At 38.1% G+C, this 17,143-nt stretch overlaps 1 protein-coding gene across 2 annotated transcripts; it reads right to left on the bottom strand.

Annotated features, from left to right (window-relative positions):
• Positions 1 to 2,751: 2,751 nt before the first annotated feature.
• Positions 2,752 to 8,225, bottom strand: LOC103704799 (RNA-binding protein 24). 2 transcript variants are annotated; one of them, XM_008788240.4, is made up of 6 exons: positions 7,742 to 8,225; positions 7,220 to 7,352; positions 6,116 to 6,248; positions 5,279 to 5,315; positions 4,231 to 4,495; positions 2,752 to 4,095 (listed from the first exon to the last, which is right to left on the bottom strand). In XM_008788240.4, the coding sequence occupies exons 1-6, from the start codon at positions 7,922 to 7,924 to the stop codon at positions 3,983 to 3,985; spliced, it is 864 nt and encodes a 287-aa protein (XP_008786462.1). In that variant the 5' UTR covers positions 7,925 to 8,225; the 3' UTR covers positions 2,752 to 3,982. The 2 variants fall into 2 exon arrangements, with proteins under 2 accessions (XP_008786462.1, XP_008786463.1); XM_008788241.4 differs by having other exon boundaries at positions 2,752 to 4,115; positions 7,742 to 8,223.
• Between the last annotated feature and the right edge of the window lie 8,918 nt (positions 8,226 to 17,143).

Here is a 17,143-nt window from a genome sequence, read left to right on the forward strand (position 1 = left end):
AATTTTTAGGTGAATTGTGGTAATATAGTTTACCATCATCCTTTTACAACATGCGTGATTGAATTGTATAGTCTAGAAACCAAACAAGAGAGAATCCAAAATTTTAAAGCATCCTATATAACATTAGGTAACTCATGAAAATTTCATATCCAGGAATACCTTCTTCAAGGAAAAGATGTAATAGGTTTCTCAAGTGCAATAAAAATTAAGATACTTTATATTCTCTTTTATATCTTCATTGACTACAACATGCATTTATCCATATATATTTAGGAAAAGAATATAGTTCTTTTATAATCTTCCTGGAATTCAATCAGGCTTTGTCAATTTTAGACTTTATCAATTGATTAACACAAATTATACCATAAGAAATACTATTCAAAAGAAAGCAAACCGTTAATTTTCTAGTAATTTATTTTATCATCAACATACAACTTCCTTAGTATTACACATTTGTGATATAAAATAGATACATCAATAGCCTTCGCATAAGAGGAATAAATAAATAAAATTTAAAGGCAAAATATTTTTTGATTGCGTGTATCTTTAGACTATTTCCTCGTAGTGACAAATACATTTCTTATGCAGACTGGCTCATAGACATGGTTTAAAGTCATTATAAATATGTTTGTTTACATGCTTCGAATATGAAACTTCATGGCTCTTACTCAAGAAAAAAATTAGGAAACCAAACATGATTTTCTAGCAGAGAGAATAATTGTTTATTTATTTCTTTAACAATGGTTAAAGTAGAGTAGACCATACATGATGCACATGGATGATAAATACAAACATCCAAAGCACCTTAGAATCACATTCTAGAGTCCAAATTTTCGTTACATAAAAGAAAATTTTGGGAGCTTGGAAGTGATTGCTATTATCAAAACCATTGGATTCAATTGGTTACACATGGATCCAATCCAATATTTTGTCTGTGGTGCAAATTCTGCACCTAAGAAGATCCACTCCCATTAAGCACTGCTTATTCAATATTAAGGGCAGATAGTAGTTAAAGGAGGCAATAAAGTAGAAAAGAAGGCTAGTAAACTAGTTTGCAGTGGTAGATTCTCAAGAGCAAAGGGTACAAAACCTGCAATTTATTAGTTGATCTTTATATTTGGGTCTTACTCTAACTCCTGATCATGTTGAGTGTGGACCTCCATTCTCTCCTATGTTCAATTATATGCAGTTGTCTCTTTTCTCCTCCAATTCACTCATACATGGCTTCAAAAATATTGAATAAAATTGAGGCAAGGGTGGAATTTAAACCCAAATCACTAGCATCTTACATCTAGTGACTTGCCAATTGAGCTAGCTAGCACCCTCGGTCACAAGTGCCTATTGATTTTAGATTCTTTTAAGTCTCAATTTTAAGACAATGGTACAAATAAATTGAATCTCATCCATACATGAAAATCATAATATCTGTTATCTCTCCTTTTCGACTTATTCAGTCAACCAAGATTGCTAAATTCTGATGGCTATATATTCCTTTGCTACACCTGATTGGTCGATAAAAATTATTGATGTGGTTTTCCCATTTGAGTTTGATAACCATTGGTGATCATGAGACAAAGCTTCCCCATTCCTTTCTTTTTTTTTCTTTTCTTTTTTTTAAAAAAAGGCATCGTTTACTTTTTCAACGGTCCTTGCAATTTTTTATTTTCTTGAACATCTATGGTCCCATGTTGCAAATTTGTAATAAAATAAATTTATATAGTTAGCGTGGGTTATTCAACCAAATATGAAGAATGTGAATGTTAGCGAATCGAAGATATGCTGAATCTAACTTGTTATATCTCTCTCACGATCTTTTTATTTTCTTTTAAAAAAAAACTATGAAACTATAGCTGTCCTAATGCTTAATGAAGCCATAGAAGTTCGAACACTACTTTAACATATATCAACTTCACAAGTTGATGAATTAATTTTGGTTAACCTAATCCGTCTCGTCCGAGTTTTGAAACCAAGTTATTATTGCAGTTTGGATTTAGGTTAATTTGGTAAGGCTAAGTCCATGTTGGGTTGGAGCTCAAACCAAAGCCCAGTCTGAGGGTCTATGTACTCCACAGCATAGGATGAGGTAATGGGTACAATGTTACATTTACCCTAGTGGTGCCTCTGTTCTTACAGGATCTTTAGCATGTTGTAGTCATCCACATAGCCTAGATAAATGGGAACCAAGGGCACTACATGGAATGATAGGTCAGCTCATTTATCAAATCAAGAATTGGATAGGCATAGAAAGAAGTGCACTAGAGTTGGAGCCGCTTTGAGATATGTGATCCTATGTGATTAGGCATGATAACACATGAAATCATGATCCGACACGAAGGAAAGACCTAACCCAATCCCTTTAATTTGTTTCATCGCTTGGATGCCATACTACATAGATCGATGAACTAGCCATGTTACAAGCCAATTCGATCGGGCCAAACCAAGAGAAATTATACCTCAAACTGCATGCACTATGTAACTGAATACACTACCAATCATAGCTGCTTGTTTCTATGGGCTTCATTTATCATGCACCTATTTTGATGCACCGCTACAAAAATTAGAGGCTGTGATTATCGGCTTCGACGGCCATATGGTGCATGCTATATAGGATATAATTTCTTCCAAGCTAAGCAAACAGGATATAATTTCTTCCGAGCTAAGCAAACAGAATACTTGGCCCACCAGCACCCACAAATCCCCTCTAGCAATTTCAAGCAATAATGGAAGAAAAATAAAGATGATATCATGATATGGACATTAAAGATAAAAACAAATCCTCCAACTACTTCAGTAATATTACTAAAAGTTGTGATGACTTGGAAAATAAAGTGACATCAGCTGGTCCTAAAGTAGCATGCCTAGTTATTACAATCCACTTCTGAGAAATTGCATACAAAGTATCAAAAAGTCTCCCTGAAACTAAAGTAGCATATGAGAACATGAGAGAGGGATGGGTGGGGGGAGAGAGAGAGACTCCTGGACCTAACCATGGTATTGGAGGAGAGTCAGAGGAGGTGGGACCCAAGAGACCAAAAATATCTCCCCAGGGTCCTTTGGGTCGGGAAAACTAAACTTTCCTAAAGGGTGGAGGGAACGCCACAGCCATATGTGGAGTTCAAATCCCATGTTAGAGGGGGCAGGAAGTAGAGCTACGTGCCAAAAACAAACACTGGCCCTCCTCAAAACCCGCCTTCCGTGGGGCCAAAACCCCCCCTTGGAGCCTGGCCTCATGAATGTACACAGAAAAACTAATAGGAGAGGAGTGTAGGTTAAGTCACCTTACCTTTCCCTAGGTAAGGGGAGTGGTTGGTTGCAGTTAATTTTAATATGATTGTTAGGTGAAGTTGGTGAGGTGACGCATGGTGGGTGAAAGCAGCTCACTAAAGTCATGAGGTTTTGTAAGTTAGCCCATGCAAGGGCTAAGATTGGAACAAGGTCCAGGGCTTGCCTTTGCCCATGGATTTTTGGCCAAATTACCTCTAAAGCTTGAGGTACTTAGCAGAGGGTAAGGGAAGATAAGCCAACCTAAGGCTAATACTCGAAGAGACTTGACCATCAGTTCTTTGAAAATGGTCATCTTGAAGTCCAAGTTAGGTTTGTTTTGGCTCAAGCCCAGCTTGGGCTATGGGGTTAGAAGGGTTTTTTTGGTGCTCGGCTCATGAGGAGCCGAGATTGGCGACCCTTTGTCCTTGAAGAATGAAGATGGCACCCCACCTTGGGGAGAAGATGCTTTAAGCCCATCCCAGGGCTAAAGCTTAATGAACTGCCCAAGTAGCACCACATGTATCTGTGGGACTTGGAGCATTCTTCCAAGCTTGAAATTTTTGGTTTTTTTGGCCTCTGTAGACCAAAAAACCTTGGAACCTTGAGGTGTAAACTTGGGCATGTGTTAGCGATGGAAAGATGGACAGAGACACATGAAACGAGAATGAGGAGAGGAAGAAAGTACAGTGGATGAGAGATGAAAGGAAAAAAACCATGGTTAAGCCAAGGGCTGCTCCGGCGACATTGATGCAGTGAGGGGAGTAGGGATGAGTCTGTAGTGATGGGCTGTTGGAGTTGGCAGAGTTGGAGCTGTGAGAGCCATGGTCATGCCTGTTTCAGAGCAAAAGACACTGTTAAAGATATTAGTACCACAGTTGAAGGACATAAATTAGCTTCAAGAAAAATCAATAGAAGAAAAAAGACTAAGAAACAGCGTTCTCAAGTGGCATGAAATTGTACACTAACCTGCTTGAGCCTGAGGACTTGGTGCAAGGGACATGGGCCCTCCATAATGCTGTGCCAAGAACCCAGTTGTGGTCATTGCAGAGTACTGAAACATCTGTGGGTACTGCACACCATAGCCCTGGCCATGAGGATAAGGGGCGGTGCCTCCGCCCTGACCGAGCTGGAAATATGGGTAGAATGCAGTGGTTCCAGTCACCAGCCCAGTTGTTGCCCCTCCATAAAATGGATACTGAGCAGCTGCCCCTCCATACACATTGTAATAGCTCTGGTAGCCACACCAGAAAATTGTTAGGCTAAGATTTCATTACATTGTAATCATGAATGTAGCAGGGGCCAAGTTATGGGGGTCTGGGGTACAAAACTTACACTGGGGACTTAACAAAGATACATGAAGACTACCTTTGAATGGATGGTAGACAAATTTCTAAAGGGCATTCCATTATATTTATCAAATAATGACTGATCTAGAAGTAGTGCATTTAGGAGAATTGATCTGTGCACAGGAGTTCTATTCATGAATAATGGAGGACAAGAAAGGTCCAACTAAAGCTGTTTCATTTACAACTTCTCTGGTAATTTCTTTTCTATACATCTCCTAAGAACTAGAAAAAAGTTTTGTTCTCAAAAGCTCTTTCTTCTTGGATTAATTAGATAAAAATAGAGCTAAATAAAATATACTAGCTAGCTTAGGAGTGATTAATTAATTGCCTTCCACACACTTATAGGTCAAAATGAACATATATGGCCGGGTAATGCTCTTCAGTCACCAATACATATAAATATATTGTTTATGTGTTCACTTATCCTACACGAAAGTGTTCGAAAGAACGGAAGCTTCGTGTAGGGAAGAGGGGGAGAGGCATCGTTTGGTCTCACATCTGAAAGTTACCTGGAAACTGTGTGCGCGTGTTTCTCATTGGGAGGAAAAACAAAACCATAGCAGAGTCCTAGAAAGAATATATATAATAGATACGAAGCTTCTCTATATCTATACATTTGACAAAAAAGAATATTTATATGAGTGCAGAAATGAGCAAGTGGGACGTACCGTTGGATAAGTATACTCTGGGGAATATGAAGAGTACCTGAAATTTTGCAGGAAAAGAGAAGGAAGATCAGAAACACAAATACTTCGCAGTTGATGTGCATGGCATCAAGTCCATACATGCACATGAATGTAAGGGGAGAAAATAAAAAGGATCCATAATCATGTATCATGTTCGTGAACTCGTGTGTGCGTGTGTGTCAGTAATGGAACCTCATACATAAATGTCAGCTTTGATCATAAGAGGATGGCAAAAAGAAGCATGTGGAGTGAACAATATTATCATCCATGCCATAACACCTTGTGCTTGATGCAATGCATCCATCCATGCATTATCAATGCCATGCTCTGCGCGCGCGCGCATGCGTGAGAGAGAGAGAGAGAGAGAGAGATGGAACAACGAAAGTGCGAAAAAGAAGGCATAAGAGCCAAAGGGATGCCCAAGTGCCCATTCATGCGCCAGCTTTAGTAAGAGAATGAAAAAGAGGAGCATGTGGAGTGAATTAGATGACACCTATACACCCATGATACATCCATCACTTGACACATAAGGCATCAAATGTATCATGACCTATGTGGTGTGTGCGTGTGAAATAGAGAGAGAGAGAGAGAGCACCCATGATACATCCATCACTTGACACATAAGGCATCAAATGTATCATGACCTATGTGGTGTGTGCGTGTGAAATAGAGAGAGAGAGAGAGAGAGAGAGAGAGAGAGAGAGAGAGAGAGAGAGAGAGATGCACCATGGTCATATGGCATGGGGCCAGAAGTGTTCGTGCACGTGCTTTGCATGTGACACATACTATACATGCAACCTTCTTTACAGCTGCCCTTACCCATAGACATTATAAGGAATCCCTTGTTGGATGGCATAATGAGGGAAGGTGGCAGGCGATGGAAAAGCTGTTCCCAAACCTCCTTGAAGGCCTGCTTGAAAAGATTTCATTACCCTAAAGTTTCTGCTTCCACCTGCAAGATGATATAATAGTTACAATTACTAACGGCTAATTTTCTAACACAAACATAGTAACCATGGTAACTTTCTCTTTTACAGCCAAGAATCCATGGTAAAAGACCAACAGTGTCATGGCGACAAGCTTGGTACCTCGACCAGCTAAAGAAGTGGTCTGAGTACACCATTGTGCGCGCAGACAATAAAATACATAGATCGCATACTGCCACTTGCAGTTTAAGTTATATTCTACTAACCAAAGTGATGAACGACTTCCTAGGTTAACTAACATGCTTGTTTTCCCACTTTTTTCTCAAAAGGAATGGTATTCTTTTGAGACCACTGTTCCATAATCATATTATCCTACTCTTGTCTTCTGATGCTTCCTTAAATTACTAACGTTTACGCACTACATATTTCAAAGAGAGAGAGAGAGAGAGAGAGAGAGAGAGAGAGATTAGTTAGACCAACATAAAGAACAATGATTATGGACATATCTTTAATGCAGGATTAGAGTTTTGATGCGGGATCCAAATTTAATGGCACATGAATCCATAGAACCATGGGAAGGCCAGCATAAAGTAGTATGTGAAGAATGAAATAAAAGATGAGGCTTTCATGAATAGATGGCTTGTCTACTTCATAGTAATTATCGAGGAACAAAAGAAAAAAAAAACTTTTTTCTGTTGTTTTTCTTTTTTTTGATGAAATATGGAGGAAGTGAGAAACTTCCCCCATGCTTTATGAATAAAGATAACAGAAGTTGCAAAAGAGATCTTTTTTCTGTTGTTAAAGATGATAAATTCTATTCCCAGCATCATGGGATCTCAACCAGGCTATAATCTATTCCTCGGAATCACCATTAAAAATAGAAAATAACGTAGAATACATATAAATGCTGAACCTGAGAAGTTAAATGAGATGAATAGTACAAGTAAAAAAATATATATATATGAGAAGAGAGTATCTGTCAATAGTAACTATTTACCATGGAGAGGTGTTGTTGGTCTAGATCTCTGAATCCCAAGAGAAGCAAGGTTACAATTAGCCCTTCTTCCGTCGATCACCGGTGTAGGATCCACACAAGCCCGCATCGCAGCCTCCGGCTCTCGAAATGTGACCTAATTTATAAGATGGTTAAAATAGAGAAAGAAAGAGCAAGTTAAAGCGATTCCTCCCTTGATATCTCTAAACTAGGAATACAAGGGAGAAATAATTAAGTTTTACGGAAAAGTTAGAACTGTTGTTCATTGATAATCAAAAATCCTGATTCCATGGGGCACAAACCCCACATAGATCTTGCTTTGATTCATATACACCTTGATCTCGTGTAAAAGATAAGAAGCTAGGCATATCAGAATAGTAGAATCGTAACCCAATGAAGGCAATAAACCAAAGAAGAATGAAATATATACGCGCATAGAATAAAGCTAGACAAGAAACATATGCCTAGCTAGGAGAAAGAAAAAAAAAAAAGTAGAGAGCGCAAAAAAGCAAGATAAGAACTCACAAATCCATAGCCTTTGGATCTTCCAGTGTTCTTATCAGTGATGACCACAGCCTCCAGGATCTCTCCAAACGGCTCAAAGTATTTCCTCATGGTCTCCCTTTGGGTCTCCCAAGCCAGCCCCCCCACAAAGACCTTGGTGTAAGTGGTGTCTCCAAACTGGCCTGCCATGTTAGGTGGAGTCATCTTCCCCTCCCAAGATCCTTCTCTTCTCCTCTCCCTCTATCTCCCCCACCACTCTCTCCCTTCTCCAATCCCAGCTCCAAAGTTAATAGTTCTTTGGCAGGAGACCTAGGCCACAAGTGATCTAGATGTGATGATAGGAAAAAAAGCCAACCAAATGTAGAGAGAGTTTCTCAAAACTTCAGCTAGGGATTGAGTGAGAGAGAGAGAGAGAGGGAGGGAGAAAGGAGAGAAGAGAGAGGAGAGAGAGAGATGGAGGGAAGAAAAAGCTAAAGGTGGGAAAGGGAAAGACCACAGGTTGAAGGACCTATTGCATTATATACCACTCCCCACTTCTTTTTTTTTTTTTGGGGTAGAAATATATTACTCTCCTGAAAACACTGCTGGTGTTATTCATCATCTTTGTCCTGCGGTCCGACCATGCCGACAAAATCTAATATAGCAATGAGTGTGGATGAATTGACCAATATGCCCTTGACATGTCATAGAATTTACATCATCGCCGAAAGGCATGGAGTTGCGGCCATCCATGGCGCTGTTGCGAAAAACGGAACAGAAACTTTGGACGGGAATGCGGAGGCAAGAGGCACTTGCTTTAAGGTGAGACTTGAGAGGATGGTCGAACGTTATATATAATATCTAAGCTAAAAGGCTTGGAACATATCTAAGATATGGTCCTTTTTTAATTGTTAGGTAAGAGATGGTTTTTATGGGTTAACATCCTGTCATTGTTTGGTGAGTTTTTCCTGTAGATTGCATAGGATTCCATGGAGGTCTTATCACAATAATATTGATGTTTCAATTTTGTTATGAAGATGTTATGAACAAATTTGGCTTTTCTTTGCTTGATGTAGCGAGATAGGTGAAGATAGATAGGATCTCATATAAGATACAAATAATGATGAAAAATGATTCCTTTCCATGCTACACATCGGTGTCATCACCTTTCATATCATGCTTCTTGCGTGTCAAAATATAGAAGCAAATTGAGACTAAAATTACTAAATTTGATTTGATTTGTTATTTGAGAAGAACCATGGTAGCAAGTCTCGCACTAGCTAGATTTCAATACATGAGCAAATTATAAACCTAACCTTCGTGGCTTTTAAATTTAAATTTTCATCTAGAGTATAGTTTGTACTACTCATGTACATCCTAATACAGGGGGTAGCTTGGATGCAACTCTTAGATAAATATTACAGCTTATGGCCGGTCGAGCCAAATCTTGGAGTTGTATTAGCACAATTTAAGGGCCTTCTCTATTGTTGTCTATTTCAAACACCTTTATATCCACACTAAAAGGCTACGAAAACAATCACATGTACGATGTTCATAGAGTGAGTTATATCAATATGTAATAACATAAGAAACTCTGTAATATATTAATGTCCTTTACCCAATTAGTCTTTGAAACTCCACTTATGAACTCATGCAATGCTTGTAAAATCGAGTTGAGGTTATTTTTTTCCTTCGCTTCTACAAAGAACTACTCGGTAAGCAAAGACCTAAGTTGAATTACTACTTTTTTTTCTAATGAGTTTACAACCATCTAACCGGGCGAACCTTAAAATTTATCAATGACAAACTTAGGTCCATATATCTATTTATATGTTCTAGTGCAAAGAAGACGAGATTTTTCAATTTTATTATTCGCACAGATAAGCCTAAAACATTAGTAGAATCAAAAAGATCTATTGCTCCAGAATTCAGTATTCCACCCCCAATCCCAAGCAAACTTGGATTAGTGAGTCCTACAAGGCAAACCGATCGCTTTAGAGCTTATTCCCTGAGCCCACAGGAAAGAAGAAAAAGATAGGTAGGCTTTATCCATCAACTAAAATCCAAATCCAACTATAAGAATCTAAACTCACCTAACTTATGAGTTATCACCAAATTTAATTTATATTTGTACTCTATTATTCCTTAACAGGTGAAGAGTTGTACTTTTGGATAATTAAATATTCTCTAATTTTAAATTTTATATTAATCTATTTATTTAATATTTAACATTAAAGTTTGTTATGGACGTTGATTGGTTTGACGGCGGACTTTTCGGTAAAGTTAGGGAAGCTCATGTTGAGAAATTTGTCGTTTAGCGAAGTTAGCCGGCTTGTGGCTTTAGCCGCTCTTGGTCTCGGCTCGAGAGGGCATGGAGTTAGATATAACAAGGGAAGCGACCTTCCGAGCCGGCGGATCGGCTTGGCGTAGCCGTTAATGCTTGTATACTTGTGTCCGTCCGCTCATCAGGACCGTCGAATTGGTGGAATCACCCTAAGATGGAGCGCATGGTTGAGCCATAGGTCCGTAGCCAAAGGATGTTGGTTTCAGCCAGATTTGGGTCAAGAATTTTTCAATCGTTTGGAAGACCCAATTTGTGGACAGGTTAAGGTTTTGATTTGGCTTGGATCATATGCCAAGTGTTTTATTTGGATTGTACTGGATTGACGATCATGGACGCGAAACAAATTCTTTCTAGTTGTTCCTTATTTCTCTGTGGTGATTCACCATTAGGTCAGTTCGAAATGGATCGATTTAGATCAAGTCAAATTGATTTAAGCATGCAGAATGCTAGTAATTCAATTGGGTCATGATATCTTAAGCCTTGACCTGAAATTAAATTGGATCAAATATGGATGAGGGTTGCATGTTATTGCTTAAGTCCTATGCAGCTGAAACTACAACCAACCAACCAACCTGGTTTGGGCAACTTTGTTGCTTGATATGGGTAAAGGCCGCCAATATTGATCACCACTCAATTCAATTCTTTTTGTTTTTTTTTTTTGGCAGATAGGGATTGATATGGGAAATAGAGACAATATTAGTAGGTCCTAAGTACTCTTTCGCACCCCCTCCCTCTTACCCTACCCCTACCCCCACCCCCTGCATAGACTAGCAAATTGACTAGTGCCCAAAATTGTCTTGTGCTTTTTAAAATTATAAAAAACAAGTTTTGGGGAGACAAGGGAGTGTTAACTTAGGGTCATGGCATCATTTTTATTTTTATTTGTTTATTTAAAAAGTAAAAATATAGGAATTTATAAAAATAATACTATTTTTTATTTTTTTTAAAAAAATATTTTTATTATTTTAAAAAATAAAAATAAGAAAATTCATATTTTTAATATTTTTCGAAAACAAAAACTTTACCACTATCAACAACATCACCACCACCACGACTATTGCCTCTGCCTCTATTATAATACTTGGGTTTGTTGCCGCTGCTACCATTTCGTCATCTTCACCATTGGCTATGGCGGCACTTGTGGACTCCTTCATTAGATGCCAAAAATCCATCAAAGCAATCACCATGCATTCCATGTCAAAATTCTCATCATGAACAAATAATATTATCTGCATCTGCATGCAAGATGGAAAATTTCTAGTTAGATTCGGGCACAAGTTCATTGACATGGAAATTTGGCAGAGAGGATGGAAAATTTTGCACACCCAAAGGAAAAAGCCATCTCATGTTAAAACATTCAAAACATTATGAAGCATATATATAATGTCTCAAAGAATTATTCAACTATTCTATAAAACACTTCCAGTGTTTAAATTAACCATAGAGTCAACTATGGTGCTACATTTACAATATGTTTTGCCATCTTTTTAATCCTTTCTTCCGTGCAGTGTCTATTTAATCATCTTAGTTTTGACTAAACATTTCAAGAAGGTAAACTATTCTTATCCAAATAATTATTGCAAAGCATGTAAATTTTCCTCCCTTTATATGTTTTATCCAAATAATTCTCACGAACTATGTAAACTTCAATTTAGAAGAATATAATCTTCGGAAGAAAAAAAAAACTATAAGTAATGTGTCACCCTCATCAACCCCCTTGCTTTCATGCTCCTTCGACTCGATTCCAAATCTTTATCCTTTCTAAGGACTTTGTCATAATTGTGCACGCGGTGCGACCTTAATTTGTTTCCCAGTTTGCTGCACAACTGCTCGTAGGTACTGTGAGGCCTAATAGTCCCACATCGGAAAGACTCGTTCCAGGGCCTGGGCATATGAGGCGGGTGTCTCCAAATCCTGCAGACGCGTTTTGGGTGGAAAATAAAACCGGGGAGGGGTGAAGGACGCTTGCGTGAAGCCCCAGAACCGGACAATATCTGGCAGGGGAAAACAAAACCGGGGAGGGGTGAAAGACGCTTGCGTGAAGCCCCAGAACCGGACAATATCTGGCAGGGGAGCCCCGTGTTCCCCCCTCATGTGGCCCCCACATGGGCACTAGGTGCCTCACGTGCCTCGCAGAGGCGGGGGCGTGACATTTGGTATCAGAGCTGAGGACGGCTCTTGTCCGATAGTGGGAAGGGTGTGAGGCCCAATAGTCCCACATCGGAAAGACTCGTTCCAGAGCCTGGGCATATGAGGTGGGTGTCTCCTAATCCTGCAGACGCGTTTTGGGTGGAAAACAAAACCGGGGAGGGGTGAAGGACGCTTGCGTGAAGCCCCAGAACCGGACAATATCTGGCAGGGGAGCCCCGTGTTCCCCCCTCATGTGGCCCCCACATGGGCACTAGGTGCCTCACGTGCCTCGCAGAGGCGGGGGCGTGACAGGTACTCATCAGCTCATGTATCCTCTGCTTTATTTTTTTTTCCTTTTCATCTAGCTTAAGTGTCCCTTATTACAACTATCGTCGAATCCTTGCTTCCTTGCCTAAGTCGCAAGGGTTGATCCATATGAGCAACCATTTGATGGTACATAAAGTTTGGATGTTACTATATTGGCTAGATTAATTGATGACTAATATTTAAATTAATCGATAATTTAGAAAGGTCATCAGACTTGATACAGACTATTTTGATTATTATGGACAGAGCTAAATAGAATTTAGGAGCAAAATCTATCACATTGGATAGTCAAATCGTGCATCAAACTTCTGAAGAATATAACTTGATTGTACGATGTCTGATTGAGATAATTCTTTTATTTTCTAAATTTGATAATTTTTTGAGTTTTACGATGTGGCAATGCATCTCAAAGGGTGTGGTACACCGAGCAATTAGACCTAAATTCCAATATTTATGCCTAAAATGGATCGGTCAAATTGAATTTTTTTTATTTGAAAAAAGCTTTGACCGAACGTATACCTCAATCTAAAAAGAATTAGGTAAAAGCATTTGAAGAAAAACTCGATAGAGGAGCCAAGATTTACCTCATATAGAATCTTAGCTTTTTTATATTTATTTTCACTAGTCATGTTTATTTTGAAAAAGATGAGTTCTATTTGAATGGGAAGAGAAATTTGATCCAAATTTTATAAGGACAGACCTCGATCACTAGCATAAATAAGAGCTATGTATCTCAATTTATTATTTATTAATTAAAAAATAGATATATACTGTACTTTCATCAAATTTTTTATCTTTTACTAAATCTTTTAGAATAGATTTGAGTAAAGTGAGTTGAGAAAATTCTTTTTTCTCGCAGATTGGATCTATTTAGATCTGGGCTAATTTTAACCAAAAAAGAATATATAGAAACTTTGAAAATATCAAGATATTTAATTGTCACGCTTGAAATATAAGAATTAGGTACTGACATTCTAGTTGATGCAGTACAATGAAAATGAAGCACTATGTTTGGGCATTTATATGATATTAAGTTCTTGTATAATTCATTTAATGCAGGAGATGGAAAATTGAAATAAGTTTATAGGGTGCATTGATATCTTATTTACTGATATCTCGATAAACTAATTTACATTTGCATACTAAAGAGGCTTAAAATTTTAAAAATATTGTATGGCAGAATCCCATATCAAGAGAATTGGTATCTTAGCTAAGATATATTGTTTTTTCAAAACTTGCACAAGTGAAAGTTCAGCCACATCAAAACAAGGATAATATTGAACACAGGTCTCTTGTTGTAAAACAAGGCAAGAGACTTTGCTAGCTTGGCTCGCAAGTTCTGCTGCAAATCTTGTATAATTTTCTTCAATAATATTAACTACATTGCCAGAAAGTTGAAGAAGAGAATCAAATAATATTAGCAATAGTGAAAAAAAATCTTTTTTTTGGAAAAATTATGATCTCATCCGAGCAATATCAAGTTACCATGATCAAGTTAAGAAAAAATATTTTAAAAATCAATATAATTTTTGTGTTATTTAAGTGTGCTTCCACGCCGATCTACCATTGCTTTTGATAATAAAATAATTTGGATTATTTGACTTATACATCATTTGAATCAATACTTATGAATTGTGTCCATCATGTTGCTAGCAATGTTTTCTTATCTTTGATTTCATTTTAGTACTATATTTGGGATCAATATAAAATGCGTTGGTGGCTTGGTGCCCCATCTCAGGAATCACACCAATCCTTTCATGCCATGTGGCATAATTTTTTTTTTCTTCTCTTCTTTTAATTTAGTACTTTATTTGGGATTCGTAGCAATATTTATTTATTCGCATAATTTTTTTTATTATTTTTTTTATTATTTTTTTTAAAAGACAAGAGGAATGAAACTCTCAACAGTTACCACGAAAAGCTTGCCTATGCGAAAACATCCACAAGGAATCAAAATCAAATCAAGGCTTTCCGTGACAAAAATCAAATCCCAGCTTGCCCTTTATGGAATGACAACACCCATTAACTAATACTAACTGTATGATTTAGCCTCAACGGCTGATATCGTGTTCCCGGGAGGTAATTGGAATCTCGGATCCGAAAGAGCACTCGAGTTCGTACCTTAAAAAAAAAAAAAAGAAGCAAGTGGAGTACATGGACTTGCACGCAACGGTGGACCCGAGGTGGGTTCCACTTGCAAGCCTTGTCCCGCAGAACGTGGCCCGTCCCCCGACATGTCTCCTCCTCGTCATTGTCGTCCGATCTCCATCCAACGCCGGAAATTGATCGGCCGTCCGCGCTCTCGGTGTACGAGCACTAACAATGGAATCCTTGGATAATTATTTTTAACAACAATTTCTGTCAGTGATGGAGACGTGCACGGATCTCAAAGCAAAGGGGGGAAGATATGGTGCACGGTCTTCCTTGAAGTGGCTGCTGATTTGGTCAAAGATCCCTGGGCATTGGACAGCTTCGTGGGATTATGCGTACGTGGCCCGTACCTTCCTCGCCCATCCCAAAAATTAAATAAATAAAGTTTTTAAAAAAGTTATTTTAAGACACGAATCTTAAAGGTACTGCAGTAGTTCAAATCCATGAACCTTGCAATTACAACAAAACCGGTTCTCTTAAATAATTAATTAATAAATAAATCAATCAAAATAATCAAATTAATGATGGACCATACAATTTTTTTTTTTAGGGGTTTTGATGGGCTCATCTTTTCTATAAAAAATATATGTGACAAATCCTACTAGACCATAAACTGTTTTATAATACCTGAACAATTTGTTATTTACAAATTGGGCTCTACAATTCAATGTTAGATTGGAGGGGATTTGGACCTAGTATTTATCACTATAATCTTCTTTCTAATTAAATGTATTATAATTTTAGTTTGCTCTCTTATGTTTATAAATAAAAAATAAATTAAGTAGAAGAGGAGTAGATATATATAAGATGTGCGAATAATGAAGATGAAGTTGCTAATGCCGCTATAATTTTCACGTTTCTTATACGCTCACTCTATCTTTTCCCAAAAATGTATATATTTTACTTTTAATAAAATTAAAATTTAGCAGCCGTCCCACCTCATCTACGCTATATATTTTTAATAAGATTATTTCTATGCGAATAATGTGATTGATGGCATGCACGATCATATGATGCATAATATGTAAGATATAACTTCTCTCCCGTCTCATCTATGCCCTAAGGCCGGAACAGTTGAATATAACTACTTGCAAAGTGCTAAAGTGGCAATGGCAAAGTAGGGCATACTTGTGATATCTCCCAAGACCTGAGTGCATTCTGGGGGCAAACAGAGAAACCCTTATAACTTCTGACCTACTGAAGATCCAAGAGGCTTTTATTTATTTATTGTTAATCTCTGAGTTCTAGTAAGAGTGTTTTATTCTCTTTTTTTTTTCTGTAAAACAACTGATTAAAGGTCAGTAATTTTATTCTGGACAGCTGTCTCCAACCTCCACTTTGACCATAAAGCTGGCAGTCCAGAGGAGCACATCTGAGGAGGAGAGTGAGAGCAACATGGGCTCTGAAACGATGGGCCCCACACCACAGCAGGAACCCGGCTTAAAACTCCAACCGAAGGCTCCGCTCCCACCCCTTCTCGGCTCAGCCGAAGAAAGAGTACCAGTTACCGGATATCTTTCCTCGTATCCTCCTAAGTCTGAGCCTACTACAAATAGTAACCACTGATATTTAGGGGAGCACGGTATCCACAGATTCCCATGGACTCAGAATGGAAATGTTTTGGCGCAGCGTTCAGGGAATGATGCCTTAAAATCATTGCCATATGCATGCATGCATGCAGCATATGTTTTCTGAGCATGCATGAGTTGTTTGAGCTCAAGTTTATTCCAATACATGCACCACTAAGAGAGGTGAAAGAATGGCTAACCCAAGTCCTGTTGCCTACAGAGTAGACTAGAGAATTTGGCAAGCAAATCTTGGTAGATGAATCTATCGAGCTCGCAATGATTAGGTCCAAATCTAAATCTAAATCTAAGCAGAGCTTGGATCATAATGTTCAAGACAAGATTACACCATGTTGATATTTTGTAACACTCGCGACTCACCAAAGGTGTGAGGCTAAGAACTTGGTTCAATCAGTTGCTTGTAATGCGAGGAACGTCCTTAAGAGCATATGCATGCCCTGCCCTTACCAAAACCTGGTTCTTGGAAGAGAACAAGAATCGAAACCGTTTCTCTTATTATTGCTTGATCTAAATTCTAAAGCAGAGCAAAGAAAAAAATTGAGTCCAGTGTCGATCAAATTTGCAGAAAAACTTTCAATGGAATGAGCAAGATCGACAGAGTCGGAGGCATGACTTGTTCTGATATCAGCTTAAACCATAACACAAGAAGTAGCTTCTTTTTTTTTAATTGACTAGACATCTAATATCAGACAACTACGTGCAAAGTTATTCCATGGACCCATGTCTCCGAAAAACCGGCAGTACCATCAGTTGGACAACACCAGTGTGTCAGAAAACACAACATGATCTAAAACAATGGTGGCTATTTGGATCATTAGTCCTAGAACTTCCAAAATATTAAGTAAAGAAATATTGTGAATAGGGAAAGAATTCGAAGGTAAAAAAGTAGGGCTGGAGAAAGTAAGA

This window comes from Phoenix dactylifera, chromosome 14 (assembly GCF_009389715.1).
Source record: "Phoenix dactylifera cultivar Barhee BC4 chromosome 14, palm_55x_up_171113_PBpolish2nd_filt_p, whole genome shotgun sequence".
In the NCBI taxonomy this organism is placed as follows: Eukaryota; Viridiplantae; Streptophyta; class Magnoliopsida; order Arecales; family Arecaceae; genus Phoenix; species Phoenix dactylifera.